General features: G+C 34.1%; 1 protein-coding gene across 2 annotated transcripts in view; it reads right to left on the bottom strand.

Annotated features, from left to right (window-relative positions):
• Positions 1 to 18,425, bottom strand: part of TAOK1 (TAO kinase 1) — a 158,824-nt gene that overhangs the window by 51,316 nt on the left and 89,083 nt on the right. For both annotated transcript variants that reach the window (XM_077851919.1, XM_077851918.1), the window contains exons 4-9: positions 18,035 to 18,136; positions 16,763 to 16,808; positions 16,149 to 16,245; positions 14,364 to 14,477; positions 10,926 to 11,017; positions 1,668 to 1,761 (exon numbers count right to left, since the gene is read on the bottom strand). In XM_077851919.1, the coding sequence (XP_077708045.1) occupies positions 1,668 to 1,761; positions 10,926 to 11,017; positions 14,364 to 14,477; positions 16,149 to 16,245; positions 16,763 to 16,808; positions 18,035 to 18,136 (545 nt within the window). The remainder of the gene's footprint in view (positions 1 to 1,667; positions 1,762 to 10,925; positions 11,018 to 14,363; positions 14,478 to 16,148; positions 16,246 to 16,762; positions 16,809 to 18,034; positions 18,137 to 18,425) is intronic.

Raw genomic sequence — 18,425 nt, forward strand, 5'->3', positions numbered from 1 at the left:
ATAAATTTGCATAGATTATTTAAAAATCCTGCTCCCACAATTTTAGAAACAAACAAGCAAATGTAAAAAAAGAAAGAAAGAGAGAGGTAAACCAAGAAACAGACCCTTAACTATAGAGAACAAACTGCTGGTTAACAGCAGGGAGGTGGATTGGGGGATGGGTGATATAGGAGACAGAGACTAAGGAGTGCATTTGTCATGATGAGCACAGGGCAATGTATGGAAATGCTGAATCACTATACTGTACACCTGAAACTAATATTACACGGTTATGTTAAATAACTGGAACTTAAATTAAAAACTTTAAAAATCATACTTCCACATATTTAAATATCATGACTTGTTTTATATTGAGGCAAAATTAGGAAACTCAATTTTTTCTTCTTTGCATTCAAATTTAAGATAATGTTCTTTTCAATTTTTTTTTCTTTTCTCTAAGCCACCTCTCTTTCTTGGTTGCTACTTGGGTCAACTTCTATATATATTTTTAGAACATCAATCTATTTTGCTTTGGAGGGAGCAGTTTTATACTCAAATGTTCCTAAGCAAATGGATAAAACTTCCATTAAATCCAGAAAATCAATTAATATATTTTTTAAAACATCAGAAGTCTACAACATATTATTTTATACAGTGTTACTGATAAGAGTTCAATGAGAAAAGTAGTAAGTAATAATTACTCTGTCAGTGTTTGTCTTTCACATTTTAAGTTCCTTGTAGGCAAGAATTCTTTTTTTGAATCCTCCAAAATATCAAACAGTGTAAAGACATTCCGTGTTCACTATATTTATTAATGATATGTACTATAATGCTAAACTCTGTGCCAAAAGATTCCTTCTACATATCTCTAAATAGGTAGCAAAGATCTATGAATGCACCTTAAATATGTAATCTTTAAAAAATTAGAGTTTCACTAATTTATGCATCTACTTGTCAATTTAAAAATACTTATTTAGTATGGTTGATATCTCCCTAGAATTTTTCAAATGTTAGACACACTTGAATACACTTAAATACACACACACTAAAATTTTCTATCACTGATAAAAACCCTAGTTTTCTAAAACTGTCAATGTGTTCTCCATAGACTTCTTTACATAAATGAGTTTAATTTTATCAAATCTAGGAAGCACCAGGATATGGAGTAACAGACCATTTGGAATATAAATATCATAATAACAATAAAAAAAAAACCCAAATTACGAATTACCTGATAATTCTGATAAATCATTTATGTTTTATACCTGATAAATTGTAAACCATTCCCTAATAAAATATCACTATGGGTTGTGGCAATCTATGTATTTTAGTTATAAAATATTGTTTAAATTATGCTATTTATTAAATATATATTATATATTACTTATTATATAATCAGGGTTATATGTGTTCCTAAAGTTCAAAGAAAAAAATAAAATATAAATTTTTGTAAAAAGCAATATGTGTTGCTTCCATATGGCATCATCTATTTCTGAACTGAATTACATATATGTTACGAATAGCAGATGTTAATAGAAGATAAACATAATATAAGGGTAAAATAAACCAATGTAATATTTCTTCAGCTAATATACTTTACCTAATTGAAATAAAATTATTTTAATAACATTATAACAAAGTATTTAATTTATACAATGTTGAGTTATATATGTCTCAGGAATACTCACCATTCATTAGACTGTAGTGTAGGGGATTCATTTTGGGCTATGTGATATAAGGCACTCATTGCATTCATATTAAATAAAGGAGGCTTCCTTTCCGCTGTAAAAGAAAGAAACTTTGTTAAAATACGAGCTTATTATATAAGGGCCATGCAAACATGGTTTAACAAATTTTTTTGAGGGGGTCAGTCAGTTAAGCACACAACTCTTGATTTCAGCTCAGGTCATAATCTTAGGGTTGTGAGATTAGAGCCTGTTGGGCTCCACACTGGGTGCAGCCTGCTAAAGATTCTCTCTCCCTCCTCCTCTGTGCCTCCCCTCCCTCTCTCAAAAAAATTAAATAAGTTAAATTCAATTTAAAAAATTTTTAATGTTTTGTTTTTGAAATAGTCTTAGCAAAAAAAAAAAAAAATTACAAGTAAAACTCAACAAAGTTTCTCAAGTGCGTCGATTTACACTAAGTTGTTGGCCTCATGCCCTACCACCCCTAAACACTTTACTGTTATTTCCTATAAATAAGAATCTTCCACTAAAGAACCACAATTAGATCAGGCCATTAATACTGATACATGACTATCATCTAATCCTCAACTCCCATTCAGATTTCAAGGAAATGTTCCAATGATGTCCTTTCAGCAACAGCAAGCCTTGATCACCTGCATCAAGGAAAGTGTGCATCTTATCTAAATTGTTAACAATTAACATAAAATTGTGTTATATAATACTTTTATAATACTATATTATATATATTATAATATTATAATACTATAATACTTTTAATACCTATAAAATGTGTAGTGATATCACTTCCTATTCCTGATATTGGTAATCTGTGTTTTCTTGTTTCCTGATCAATGTAGCTAAAGGTTTATCAATTTTATTAATTTTCTCAGAGAACTAGTTGTATTTTTTAAAGATTTATTTATTTATTTTTTGGGGGGGGGGAGAAGAGAGAGAAAGAAAGAGAGAGAAAATGAATCTCAAGCGGACTATCCACTGAGCACAGAGCCAGTGCTGGGCTTGATCTCACAACTTTGAAATCACGACCTGAGCTGAAATCAAGAGTCTCAAGCCTAACCAACTAAACCACCCAGGTGCATCTCAGAAAACTAGTTTTTTGTTTCATTGGTGTTCTCTCTTTTTTTTTTAATTGATTGCTGGTTTGATTTTTTTTTTTTTTTTTTTTTTTTGCTGCTTTGATTTTTTAAGTTCTCTTTCTTCTACTGATTTTAGGTTGATTTGCTCCTCTTTTTCTTTTCTTTCTTTTTAACAGTAGGCTCCATGCCTGATGTTGGGCTTGAACTCACAATGCCAAAGATCTAAAGTCACATCCTCTGCTGACTGAGCCCTTTGCTCCTCTTTTTCTAGTCTCTTAAAGTAACAGCTGAAGTCATAACCTTGGCAATTTTGAAGTATACAAGACTCTTGACTGTCCCTCAATTTCAGTTCATCCTATGACAACATTTGGGTTATACATCTTCGGCAGGAGCATCACAGAAGTGTTATATTTTTATATTTTCCTCATTGTATTCTATGAGAGAGTGCATGATTTTGAATACTTCTATTATTGATGGCATTCACATTGTATTACTTATGGCTGTGTTAGACTTCTTCATGGTAACTTTTTTTCCTTTGTAATTACATATTTTTTGAGAAGGTACCTTGAATCTATATTAACATCCTGTTTTCTCATAAAACTTTAATTTTCTTCTCTATTTACTATATAGGCTTGCAGTTTCTCTTTAAAAAAAAAAATTATTTATTTGAGAGAGTTAGACGGAGCAGGGGGAGAGGGAGAAGCAGGGAGCCCAACATGGGGCTTGATCTCGGGACTCTGGGATCATAACCTGAGCCAAAGGCATTTGTTTAACTAACTGAACTACCCAGGCACCCCTAGACTTGTAGATATCTATTTTATTTTTATAATCTGCTACTGTCCTTTATTTTGATGTTCAAAATGCCTCATATTTGAACAGGGAGAACCACTTTATGTTGGCTTCTTTTTGACATGGCTCTATCATTCCCTGATCACGTCCTTGCTTTCTGGTACACTATGATCTTCCAGGCTCATCTTGTACTTTCCACACTCCAGATTAAGGTTTCAACCATTTCTCCAAGAAGCTATGGCAACAGGTGTATCACAGTTACTGAGGTGTCACTGCTCTTAGATTCTTTCAGTGGGTTAGGAAACACATATACATAATATGTTTATATACATACATGCACATTAAACATGTTTACTGAAAACAACAGAGTTCACTAGAATATATTCAATCCAATCAAATCCTACTGCATTTATTCTAGCTTTACCTCTTCCCTTTATTAGTCACACCCTTCTGACAATGAGGAACCTTGTTCTTATTATCCTTAATTAATATTTTCTTATCTGATAAATTCTCCCTGTAGGTAACCAGTCTCCCCATCTTTGCTACCACACTCTTGAGCAGATGCCCTCTTTCCATCCTCAAGTTTTGAAACCCCATTCCAAGTTACTCTACAGTGTGAACATCTGTTTATCCACTCAGTTTCTAAAATCCAACCTAAACTGGGTCACTTCTCTGCAGTGTGGCCCTCTTCATCAGTCTTTATGAGGAAAGCTCTCTTCCTTTTGATCAGAGATGAACACTGTTATCAGGCCACCTCCAAATATAGAGGTACTCCTTAGACTCTAACCCAATAGGAAGTTTCCCCTATTGTCACCTCTTTACCCTACTTGGTCTCTGACATCCCATGCTGAGCCAATTCCATGACTCATGAAGGAGTCATTGCCCCTAACCCCTATGTTGTTCAAGGGTTGACTGTACTGTTGAATTTGGTTTGCTAATATTTTGTTGAGTTTTCTGGATTGACATTGACCAAGGATACTGACCTGCAATTTTTCCTTTTTAGTGTCCTTTTTCAAAAGTGACCTTTTGGCATCAGGGTAATGCTGGCCTCATAATATGAGTTTGGAAGTGTTCTCACCTCTTCTATTTTTGGGGAAGAGTTTGAGAAGGTTTAGTATTAATTCTTCTTTGTATGTTAGAATTCACCAGTGAAACCACCTGGTCCTGAACTTCTGCTTGTTGGGATGTTTTTGATGACTAATTCGATCTTCTTACTAGTAATCAGTCTGTTCAGATTTTCTATTTCTTCATGATCCAGTCTTGGAGGTTATATGCTTCTAGTAATTTGTCTGTTTCTCCTAGGGTTGTCCAATTTGTTGGCATCTAATTGTCCATAGTCTCTTGTAATAATTTGTATTTCTGTGGTATCAGTTATAACATTTCTTTCATTTCTGAATTTGAGTTTTCTTCTTTTCATGGTAAATCTAGACAAGGTTGTCTGTTTTGCTTATCTTTTCAAAAAGCCAGCTTTTAGTTTTGTTGATCTTTTATACTGACTTTTTATTTCTGCTCTGGTCTTTGTTATTTTCTTCCTTTTATTAATTTTATGCTTAGATTATTCTTCTTTTTCTAGTTTAAGTGTAAAGTTAGGTTATTTCAGATCTTTCTTGTTTCTCAATGTAGGCATTTATCCCTGTGAACTGCCCTCTTAGAACCACTTTTGTTGTTCTCATACATTTTGGTATGCTGTATTTCCATTTTATTTTTTTTTTAATTTTTTTTTTATTTATTTATGATAGTTACAGAGAGAGAGAGAGGGAGGCAGAGACACAGGCAGAGGGAGAAGCAGGCTCCATGCACCGGGAGCCCGATGTGGGATTCGATCCCGGGTCTCCGGGATCACGCCCTGGGCCAAAGGCAGGCGCCAAACCGCTGCGCCACCCAGGGATCCCCATGTATTTCCATTTTAATTTATCTCAGGAATCTTTTTTATTTCTGATTTCTTCTTTGACCCATTGGTTGTTACAGTAGCATGTTGTTTAATCTCCATATATTTGCAGATTTCTAGTTTTACCCTTATCATTCGTTTTAAGTTTCATACCATTTTGTTGGAAAAGATGCTTCATATGATTCCAGTCTCCTTAAACTTATTAAGACTTATTTTGTGGTCTAACATATGATCTATCTTGGAGAATGCTCCATGTGTACTTGAGAAAAATGTGCTTTTGGATGGAATGTTCTATATGTATATGTCCATTAAGTCCATCTGTCCAACGTAGTCCATTAGTCCATTAAGTTCAACGTGTTAAGATCAATGCTTCCATACTGATTTTCTATCTGGATGATCTATCCATTGATAAAAGTGATGTATCAAAGTCCTTTACTATTATTGCATTGCTTTCTATTTCTCCCTTTAGGTGTGTTAAAACTGCTTTATATATTTAGGTGGTCCTACATTGGGTACATAAATATTTACAAATGTTATATTTTCTTGCTCGACTGACCTCTTCACCATTATGTAATGCCCTTCTGTCTTTTTCAGAAGTCAGTGTATTATTATTTAAAAAAATTTTTTTAAGATTTTATTTATTTATTCATGAGAGACAGAGAGAGAGAGAGGCAGAAAGAGAGAGACAGAGACACAGGCAGAGGGAGAAGCAGGCTCCATGCAGGGAGCCCGAAGTGGAATTCGATCCTGGGTCTCCAGTATCAGGCCCTGGGCTGAAGGTGGAGCTAAACCGCTGAGCCACCTGGGCTGCCCATTTTTTTTTTTTTTTTTAATTTTTAAGAAAAGACTTATTTATATATTTGAGAAAGAGTGTATAGGAGTATGAAGGAGGGGAGTAGAGGGAGAAGGAAAGAGAAACTTAGTGGGCCTCAATTTCACAATCCTGAGATCACAACCTGAGCTAAAACCAAGAACTGGAGGCTTAGCTGTGTCACCCAGGCACCTTGTTATTTTTTTAATTTTAAGTAGGCTCTACACCCAACATGGGGCTTAAACTCATGACCCTGAAATTAAGAGTCACATGCTCTACAGACTGAGCCAGCCAGGTGTCTATACAGTCTTTGTTTTAAAGTCTATTTTGTCTGATGTAAGTATACCTACCACACCTGTTTTTTGGTTTCTGTTTACATGGAATATCTTTATCATTCCCCTTCACTTTTAGTCTGTATGTGTCCTTACATTTGAAGTGAGTCTGTTATAGACATTATACAGATGGATTCTATTTAGCCATTCTATGATTGGAGAATTTAGTACATTTATAATTAAAATATTATTGATAGGTATGTACTTGTTGCCATTTTGTTAATTGTTTTCTGATTGTTTTGTAATTCCTTTGATCCTTTCCTCTTAATCTCTTCTTTTGTGATCTGATGATTTTTGTATTAGTATTCCTTTCTTTTGATCTTTTGTGTATCTACTACAGGTTTTTGCTTTGTAGTTACTATGAGGCGTACATAAAACAACTTATATTCATATTAGTCTACTTTAAGTTAGTAACAACTTAAGTTTGAACACATTCTAAAGTTCTACATTTTTACTCTCCAAACTCAATGTTTTATGTTTCTGATGTCACAATTTACATCTTTTTATCTTGCATATCCGTTAACAAATTACTGCAGTTATCTTTATTTTGATTTATTTTCGTTTTGCTCCTTTAATTTTCTGAAAATTTATGTCCTCTATACTTTATAATCAGAAAAAAATGGTAAATTTTATTTTCATAGACAATTGTACAATCCTGCACAAAGCCTGGAAAACAACAAAGTAGGGAACTTTTTCATCAGACTAATTGCAAACAAACACATAAACTCACCTATGAAAACGCCTGTACTTTAAGATCTCTTGGTCATAAGACATAACCAAATTACTTCAATCATTATGATAATGAAATATGATAGTATTTATTAATAACTATATTTATCAAAACCAGGGTGAGTACAACTGACTTATATTTGTTCTCCTACCTGCACTATAATAATTTGCTTTAACTCATTATCCTTAACTATTTTAAAGTAGAAAAGCATATATATTTCCAGAGACTACAAATCTAATTTGCACTGAAAATCATGCTCTTGATCTCTATTTTCTAATAGGGTAGTCACTAGCCACAAGTGACTATTTAAATATAAATTTATTTAAATGACAAAATTAAATATTCACTTAGTTGCAACAGCCACATATCAAGTGCTCAAAAGTCATGCAGATACAGAGCATTTTTATCACTGCAGAAAATTTTATTGGCTTGTGCTACTGTAGACCTTTCCTCTGGAACCAGAAGCAGGCTTTAAATGTAGTTCCTAACTTAGTGCTTCATAATTCAAAACATTTGTAAGTAAAATTTTTAAAAGTGATTATGAAAGATGAAGATGCCAAAAGTATGCCAAAAACTCTAATTTCTTTAAGTGTCTCACTCTTTAAAATTATCTAAAGGCAGTCTCATCTTCAGATATTGCTTTATTTTAAGTGTAAAGACTCTCATTGTGAAGGAATTCTATTTTATTAGCTATAATAAAAAGAAGCTAGCAAGGTGCACTCAGTTAAGCCTCGGGACTCTTGGTTTTGGCTCAGGTCACAGTCTCAGGGGCATGAGATGGATATCCAAATCAGGCTCCACTCTCAGCCTCTCCCTCTCATGTTCTCTCCTTGCTCTAAAATAAGTGAATAAACTGGACTTTAGACAGATATCTTTTTGAGAAAACAAGTGGTCAATGAATACTTTGTAATCAAATAAATATAAACATATATCAATAATATCTAATAGCACCATTAAGGCAATTTCACCATCACCAAGGGGCACATGTATCAGCCAGCATATAAAAATACTGATGGGGTAGGGGATCCCTGGGTGGCGCAGAGGTTTGGCGCCTGCCTTTGGCCCAGGGCGTGATCCTGGAGACCCGGGATCGACTCCCACGTCGGGCTCCCAGTGCATGGAGCCTGCTTCTCCCTCTGCCTATGTCTCTGCCTCTCTCTCTCTCTCTGTGACTATTATAAATAAAAATAAAAAAATTAAAAAAAAATACTGATGGGCAGAGTATATTAACCAGCTTCTCTACATTTATATCCAAAGTTTCTTAAGAAATTAATTAGGATCTACCAGTGAGAAGAAGAATCGAGGTTAAAAGAATAGAAATTAAAACACTTTCAAATGTAAAAAAGATTCTGCAAACCTCAAAGAGAGACCAAGAAATCAGAAAAGAATGATATTGTGGTACTCTCCAAATCTCTGTTTGCTTACGCTGTCATGCTTTATTTATTTTTTTAAAGATTTTATTTATTTATTCATGAGATACACAGAGATAGAGACAGAGACAGAGGCAAAGGGAGAAGCAGACTCCCTGCGGGGAACCTGATATAGAATTCAATCCCAGGACCCCAGGATCTCAACCTGAGCCAAAGGCAGATGCTCAACCACTGAGCCACTCAGGTGCCCCAGCTGTCATGCTTTAAAATAAAATAAATAAGGAAAATGACATAGAGCTCAAAGGGAATGGTTAATGTAGGAATTACAATAAAAAGCAAAAATATCTGAAGATTATATAATTCTTTTTTTTTATTTTTTTTAAAATTTATTTATGATAGTCACACAGAGAGAGAGAGAGAGAGAGAGAGGCAGAGACACAGGCAGAGGGAGAAGCAGGCTCCATGCACCGGGAGCCCGACGTGGGACTCAATCCCGGGTCTCCAGGATTGCGCCCTGGGCCAAAGGCAGGCGCCAAACCACTGCGCCACCCAGGGATCCCAAGATTATATAATTCTTAAAAAATATTTTATTTATGCATTTGAGAGAGAAAGAGAACAAACGGGGGGAGAGAGAAGGGGAGAAGCAGGCTCTACTGAGCAGAGAGCCCGATGGGGGGCTCAATCCTAGGACCTAGAGATCATGACCAGAGCCAAAGGCAGACACTTAGGGCACCCCATCTGAACCACCCAGGCACCCCATCTGAGTCACCCAGGCACCCCAAGATTATATAATTTTGAAAAAATACTAGACTGTAAGATAGAAAGAGCTTGGTTTATAATGGAAATTATGATATTCAGCTACTACATAATGATAAGCTTTTGATTTTATTTTACCTCAATTTCCTTATCTACTTATTTTACAAAACTACTGAGAAACCCAATTTGAAAAACATTTAACCAAATTACACATGGATTTTACCTTTTTTGTAAAAACGATTTTATTTCTTTATTTGAAAGAGAGAGAGAGCATTCATCTGCACAAGCAAGGGGAGGAGCAGAGGGAGAGGGACAAGCAGACTCCCCATGGAGCTTAAAGACTGAGGCAAGGCTTGATCCCACAATCCTAAGATCACAACCTGAGCCAAAATCGAGAGTTGGATGCTCAACTGACTGAGCCATTCAGACACCTTTCACATGGATTTTACATTTAATGTGTTATTTTCAATCTGTGGTCACTCCTAGAATGTTCAATTAAATATTCCCAATATTTACTGCTTTTAAATGAGGGTTTTTTTTTATATAAAGATTTTTTTTTTATTTATTCATGAGAGACACAGAGAGGCAGAGATACAGGCAGAGGAAGAAACAGGTTCCTCACACGGAGCCCAATGTAGGACTCAATCCCTGAACTGGGATCACGGCCTGAGTCAAAGGCAGACACTCAACTGCTGAGCCACCCAGGCATCCCTTAAATAAAGTTTAATGGAATATATTTTTTTAAAGACTTTATTTGTAAGTAATTGCTACACCCATCACGGGGCTCAAATTTACAATCCCCAAATCAAGAGTTGCATGCTCTATCAACTGTGCCAGCCAGGCACCACTGGAATATTTTTATAAGGAAAAAAAAGGGAAAGGATGTAAGACTGGAGGGGGTAAGCTTGGAGAATCAAGAGCAAGATGATAGACATCATCTTCAATTATAGTGACAAATCAATTATCTATCTGGCTCTCTTACACTGGGAATGTTAGTAAAGTTACGATGGTCCACTGACTTAAGCATATTTCCCTTTATGGGCAACAGAATAAAATGTGTGCATAAAATCAAATTGCTACAATATGGCATACAGCCTGACATCTAATTCTCATACCTAATTCAAACTAATAAGTATCCTAGGTAGAGGTAAGTAATTCATCAATGCTATATAGAGACTTTCTACAGAGGGTAAATCTAGTAATCACAGACATATTTTAGATGTGTAACAAATACTCATTAAATATTAAACATAAATACCTCAAACTTAATAACACAGTGGAAAATTATTTTAGACCTAATTTAACAGAGCAAATATAAAATACCTAACCTAATATATATATAAATTACCAGATAACCAAAGTGAAAACTTTAATAGATTCATTGACCCCTTTTGTAATGGACTAAAAAATAAAAAGTTATGATATGGTACAGAAAAATGAAGTAAAACACTGATCAAAACTTACTATATAGTAACAAGGAATAATGCTTACCTAGTTCAATACATGTTATCCCAAGAGACCATACATCTACTTTGCCATCATACTGTCCTTCATCCATGGCTAAAATTACTTCTGGGGCCATCCTAAAACATAAAATGTCATTTGAAGTAAAAACAAAACAAAACAAAAAAAAAAACCACACTATTCTTTATCAATGTAATGAGTATCTACATAAGAGAATACCTGTGTGAATTCTAGCCATCGTATCTGGACAGAAGAATTTTTATAATGAGAAATAAACGTACCACAGGTAATCACGTATTATTTACCATTGCATATATACTGTAAGACTCATTCTCACCATCTGTCATGATCATATAACAGCATCCAAAAGAAATGGATGTATACCGGAGCACGGTTGTATATTCTATTTTTTTTTTTAATTTATTTATGATAGTCACACAGAGAGAGAGAGAGAGAGAGAGAGGCAGAGACATAGGCAGAGGGAGAAGCAGGCTCCATGCACCGGAAGCCCGACGTGGGATTCGATCTCGGGTCTCCAGGATCGCACCCTGGGTCAAAGGCAGGCGCTAAACCACTGCGCCACCCAGGGATCCCACGGTTGTATATTCTAATACTGTATAACCCTTAGGCTAGTGACTTTTTTTTAACTCAGTTTTTTTTATTATCTTAAAGAATTATTATTTTTTTAATTTTTATTTATTTATGATAGTCACAGAGAGAGAGAGAGAGAGGCAGAGACACAGGCAGAGGGAGAAGCAGGCTCCATGCACTGGGAGCCTGACGTGGGATTCGATCCCGGGTCTTGAGGGTCGCGCCCTGGGCCAAAGGCAGGCGCCAAACCGCTGTGCCACCCAGGGATCCCTTATCTTAAAGAATTATTGTTGTGTTTTTTTTTTAAAGAGAGAGTAGGAAAGGGGCAGAGAGGGAGAGAGAGAGAGAGAGAGAGAGAATCCTAAGCAGGCTCCATTCCTAGCATAGAGGTTGACACAGGGCTCAATTTCATGACTCTGAGATCATGACCTGAGCCGAAATAAAAAGTCAGATGTTTAACTGACTGAAGCACCCAGGCACACTCCCCCTTAGGCTAGTGATTCTTAAATATTTTGGTCTCAGGATCCTACTATGAAAGTGTGACTTATGCTGGAAAGACTGAATTTTTATCATTGGCACCTAATACTGTCAATTGCTCTCCTTAAAGTGACAAGTTCACTCCATTTATTTGAGAAAATATCTGCCACAATAACCAACACTGAATAACCACAGTTTGTCATTCTTCCTTTTAAATAGGAATAGTGTTCCATGATAAAAGTGTCTAGGGCAGCTTACAACAAAGACAATTACACAATTATCAACCTTACAGGTATCTTGGTTATAAAATGGAGCTTTAACTCATATTTTCAATTAAGGTCTAACATTTTTTATGGTACTTTAATTTACACTTCCTTTGTATTTGTTGTTAAGCAGAGCTAGACACTTAGAATAGCTGTTGATGCTTAAGTAGGATTGTCACCATGCTCTTCAGTGTATGTGAGTGCATTAAGTATAAAAACATCTAAACATGTACCTAGCTCCTATTTTCCAAATATACTATATACAAATTAATGAATATGTAAACAAAGAAAATTTTCAACTGTCAATATCAGAGTGTTTCCAAGGTCTTTTTTTTTTTAAAAGAGGGAGGGAGGGGCAGAGAATCTAAAGCAGGCTCCATGCCTAGTGTAGAGCCTGATATGGGGCTGGATCTAATGACCCTAAGACCATGACCTGAGGCGAAATCAAATGTTGGATGCTTAACCAATGAAGCCACACAGATATCCCTCAAAGGTTTTCTTTTAAGATGTTGAAATAAGTTTTGAAAATTACTAATTTAGGCAGAGTTTAACAAGTAATTTTGTTTTTTATTGCAGAACTTTTTAGGACCTTTAAAATTTGTTTGCCTCTAATGAATTTATGAAAATTAGTTAACCCTTTGTATATTTTTGAGTTATTTAAATTTTATAAGTTTAATAACTGTAAAGGATACAATGCACAGCATATACACACATACATATATACTTTATACTGTATATGTGATTTAAAGATATTTATTTTTTTAAAGATTTATTTATTTATTTATGATAGACAGAGAGAGAGAGAGAGGCAGAGACAAAGGAGGAGGGAGAAGCAGGCTCCGTGCCAGGAGCCTGACGTGGGACTCGATCCTGGGACTCCAGGATTGCGCCCTGGGCCAAAGGCAGGCGCCAAACTGCTGAGCCACCCAGGGATCCCCGATTTAAAGATATTTAAAATACAGAGCTATAGAGTAAATTCATTTGATTTATTAAAAAATATTACATTGCTCTATAACCCAATTAGCAAAGCCAGTCTTCACTGTCCTACCAATCAGTCAAATCAGAATCAGTTTCTGTCAAAAAAGTCTCACTTCATTTTCAATGCAAATAACATGTTAATGTGTCCCCATAACAACCATCTCAGTTATTAATTTTATATTAGAAAGAAAGAAGGGGGGAAGATAACTGAGGAGAGAGAAAAAGGAAGGAGTAAAAGGAAGGGAAGGGAGATGACTGAATAGGCACAAGGCCTTGCCAAGAGTTCGTATCCTGACTCTTCAGTATTTCTGATAGTTGCTATATATTCTTCAAATTGTCCTTCTGGTGTTCCTTTGAGGCTTTTACACCCCAGATCAATGCATCATTGTAATATTTAGGATGGGTAAGGAGTCTTATTTTTTATAAAGTGGGAAAAGGGAGATTTGAAAGTAGATGGGAAAGAAGATGTAGTGGACCTAAGATATCACTCTCATTATATGCAAGAACATATGGAAGTTGAAGATTTGGACAACTATTCCCTTCAAACCTGCTGACATTAATAATGAATTATTTAGGGATAAAACAGATGATGCCTAGAATTTGCTACACAAATGGTAGGGCCAGGGGAAGAAAGAAAAAGGAGTACACGGGGCAGGAATGGCCAAGGGATATTGTTATTGGGCTGTGTAACTGGTATTTGAGGTTTCATTAATACTTTTGTCTACTTTTATATATATTTTAAATTCTCCACAATAAAAATTAAACCCCAAATCTCCAAATCAGCTATCAGTCTTTAAGTACTCTTAGTACTTTGAGGTACTTTAATCTTATCTTAGTTAATATAAATCTAAAGAAAACACACAAATTTCCACTTAGCATTTCTATCTTCTCCTCACTTGGATTTTCACTGAACTTTTTCACTCCCACACCCAAAATATTCAGGTTATAATAGAGAAGAAAATGTTAAGGGGACAAAGGAAAAATAGGAGATGTAAAGGGCAGCACTCCAAATCTATATTTGAACTAACTATACTTAAAGTTAAGATGTCCTAAATAGTATTATATTACCAGAAAAAAGATAAGCCATCTGAAAAAATACAACCTAATATTTCCTATTTTAATTATAAGGATCAAGAGCAAATAGGATTATTCTTACCAATATGGCGTTCCCACAAAAGAATTGGCAGGAGATGCCATGGAAGCCGATCCAAAGTCAGCAAGTTTCACCTGGCCTGGTTCTGTCAGAAGGATATTTCCTGCTTTGATATCTCTGGGTTTAAGAAACACAGAAAATTATTTCTCTTTTCTTCATTAGATTGTGTTGAAAATGATAAAAATCAAATTAAAAAGTTTAAAATAGGGAAGGAGAAATCAAAATAATTAAGTCCTAGGATAATGAGACTTAAGATCCAAATTAGAAAGTAAAAAATACAGAAGTGATATAAATATACGACAATTTTCTTCTCTAAAAGAGAAGACAAAATAGCTGTAAAGACAAAAGAGAGAAAATCAAGTAATTAGAGCATAGTGTATATTTGAGTTCCTGTTTATTGATACAAATAACGGTTTTAAAATAAAATTGAATTAGCTGCCCACTCCTTCATAATTTTAAGATTTCTGAATATATTAAAAAAGAAAGAGAAAGAAGGGACTCATATCCCCAATTTTTTTAAAAAGTTATTCTTCTCATTTCCAAAACTTAGCATAGTTCTTCTAACTAAACATGAATGAAAACTGAAACACATGGATAACGTAGGATCTAATAATTGCAAATTTACATTCAAGCTTACTTTTTAAAATCAGCAAACATACTGTCCATGCAAATAACGGTATTATGGATATTTATATAATAGGATTGTATGTCTAGGTGGCACCAAAACACACATTTAACCTTTCCAAAAAACAAAAAAACAAAAGACAAACACAAAATACCCACCCACCCAACAAACCAACCAAATTTCCAAATACTTGTCAATTCTAACTATAATATTGTAATGGGTATAATATTAAATATCTTTTTCCTTCCATTTGCTTTATTAAAGAGAAGAGGTACTTTGAGGCTGATAAGACTTCAGATTCTAATTCCACCTCTTCTATTCGCTTATTTATTAAGCATATAGATTTCTCTTGGACCTTACCATCCTCATCTTAAAAAAAAAAAACCAGGTAAGCCATTTAGCTTATAATAGCTCTGCTACAGCATTTAATATGTATTGCCTGACCCACATATACGATAAAAAAAAAAAAAAGTGAGTTTCCCTTTAGAATAGTCAAACTTATATCAATGCTAAAAATACATTATGAAAAAAAATGCATTATGAAATAGTTTAATTTTAACATTACTATCTGTTATTAAGGATCATCAAGGATTAATACTCAAAAATATAAAAAGTGTTAAATCCATGTCATGGGATCAATGAAAGATATCTGGCATTATCAGTTACTGGAAAGACAAAAGACCTAGATTTAGTTCTAGTCTGGTTTATCTGGCTTTGTAAAACCTTGGAAATATTAGTCACAAAATGGAGCATCACTTTATCTGTAAAATTAAAAAAATAAGACTACACAATCCCTAATGTCTTTTCAATCTTAAAAATTAAATGATTCTACCTATCACAAATCTATAAAATGTTCATATGTGAGAAAGCCCAGCACCAGAAGTAAACAAAGATAAAGATGATCCTATAATGAAAATTCTTTAATTTTGAATTAAATCTTTTATCATTATGAAAAAAAAAAAAACTGATCCTAAAAGGAGATCAAATGTACTGGCATGTTTGTAGGACAACCCAAAAACTATGAGTTTATAAGATTTTGAAATGCTTTTGTGTGGCTAACACCAACAAAACTTATTAAGTTTTAAGTGGGTTAATAAGTTCCAGGGTTGATAAATCCAATAAGCCATTTGCTGTTAATACATGATAATTGTCAAAGTGCTTACCTATGGATCATGGTATGAGAATGTAAGTAGGCTAATCCCTGGAGAGCACCATGTGTAATTGCTGCTATTTCCACTTCTTGTAATGGCTTTTTGTGAACTTAAAATAAGAATTTATTGGAAAATAATTACTTACAGTATATTTTTGTTTAAAAAAATAAACATACATATGACGCAATTTAAAAAAAACTAACATTTAGTGAGAAGATTTGTTCTCCTAGACAATAAAACATTGAAGCTATTGAAGTTTATAACTGGTATTACAGTTGTGTCTAGTTGTTAAAATGTATAGTTCACAGCCAATTTTCCTCTAACAACATTTAACAACTAGTTGATTATAAAAACAAAAGTAACAATAGAGAAGTTCTCCCTTATTCTCACGTATCTTCATTCTGAACAAAGGAACAGGTTAAGCTGAATGAAGAAAAATGCTTGTTATGTCATAATGTAAGGAAATTTACCTATTTTATGCTACTACAGGACAGTGCATACCATGCTGAGAATCTCGAAAAGACGATTTTAATCTTTCCGGAAAATTTTTACATTACTTAAGAAAACCAAACAGAATTCTCATTTCATATGCTCTTTTTTTTTCTGAATAATTAAAGGAAACCTACCTTCCAGTAAATCTGAAGCAGATCCTAAACAATATTCCATTACCAGCTACATGGGAAGAAAAATTATAATCAATTAGTAAAAAGATTCTATTTGAGATAAAATAAATTCACCAAGGAGATCAAAAAGATGGCTTGAAGTAAAATAAAAGCGATCCATCATTTACTTTAAAAAATAAATATTTATATATTTAGCAATTTGTTAAATGATAAAGTTAAGCCAGTGATACATTAATCTTTAATGTCAACATATAATCACTTGTACAAGATATATATTTCATCTATAGTCACTAACTAAACTATAAAATATAGTTACATTGTTATAACTGTACGGAAACAAAAAACTGTCCTCTGGATCTATACGTACAAAGTTTAGGTTATAATTTAAATGTTTTGTTAAAGCAAACACAGAGCACCTCTTGTGTGCCAGTATTTTAAATATATTAACTAATTTAATCCCCATAACTACCTTATAAGGTAGGTCCTATTATTATCCTTGGGGATCATTTCCGTCAAAAGAAAATTTACTGTTTAAAGATACAGTTATTAAACCTATACCACTGTTGGATTACTACCTTGTCACCTCAATGGTAATGAAACAAAATTAATCTCCATTTCTTGTAATAAAGTGTCTCAATTCTCTACTGTTAGTGTTATTATTTTTTTTAATTTTTATTTACTTATGATAGTCACAGAGAGAGAGAGAGAGAGAGGCAGAGACACAGGCAGAGGGAGAAGCAGGCTCCATGCACCGGGAGCCCGACGTGGGATTCGATCCCAGGTCTCCAGGATCACGCCCTGGGCCAAAGGCAGGCGCCAAACCGCTGCGCCACCCAGGGATCCCTACTGTTAGTATTATTTAGCCAAGGAATTACAATCTGTTCATATTACACCAAGATTCACCCAGACTTTACCAAAATCTTTGTGGTTAAACAGATTACCATATATGTATGTCAAAAAGATATGCTTTCATCCTCAAATAATAGGATTGTTGTACAATGTTTGATAAACCACTTGAAAAATGATACTAAAAAATGTCAGAAAACATTTTACCACACACATCAAGTTCAGCTAAATCTCTACAGTTAACCTGTAAAAGTTCTATATCTTTTATTGCCAAAGAGTCTAAGAAAAGCTGCTCTTCCTCTCTCAGTATGAACTAACATTTCAAAGTATTTTTGCATGGCTTTACACAACCATTATGAGACATTCTTGAATTAATTAATTCTAATACAATACCAACTAAATTATAGCAAGGAGAGGGCAAATACCTACCCATGCCGTGTGCTCACGTAAATAGCAGCCTTTGTATTCTATACTGTTGGGATGCTTTATTCTTTGTAGAAACTTGACTTCCTTAATAATATCCTGCCATTTCTATGAGGAGAAAAAAAAGGAATAAAGGAAAGAATTATGAACAGTTGCTTTTCCTTAGAAAGTTATATAAGAAAAAAAGTAATTACCTGATTAAGCAGGGTTAACATACAACTTTGCTGTATTTGTAATATTTAAATAGGAAATGAATACATTTAAAAGAAATTATATTTATATACTTTAAACTCAATTCATAATTTATAGTTATTTTATTCAAGGTAAAACAAATTTTAGTTTGATAAAACTTATCAGTGAGTCTCATTAAAATTTTACAATCACACGCCAAGCATGT

This window comes from Canis aureus, chromosome 16 (assembly GCF_053574225.1).
Source record: "Canis aureus isolate CA01 chromosome 16, VMU_Caureus_v.1.0, whole genome shotgun sequence".
NCBI classification, from domain to species: domain Eukaryota; kingdom Metazoa; phylum Chordata; class Mammalia; order Carnivora; family Canidae; genus Canis; species Canis aureus.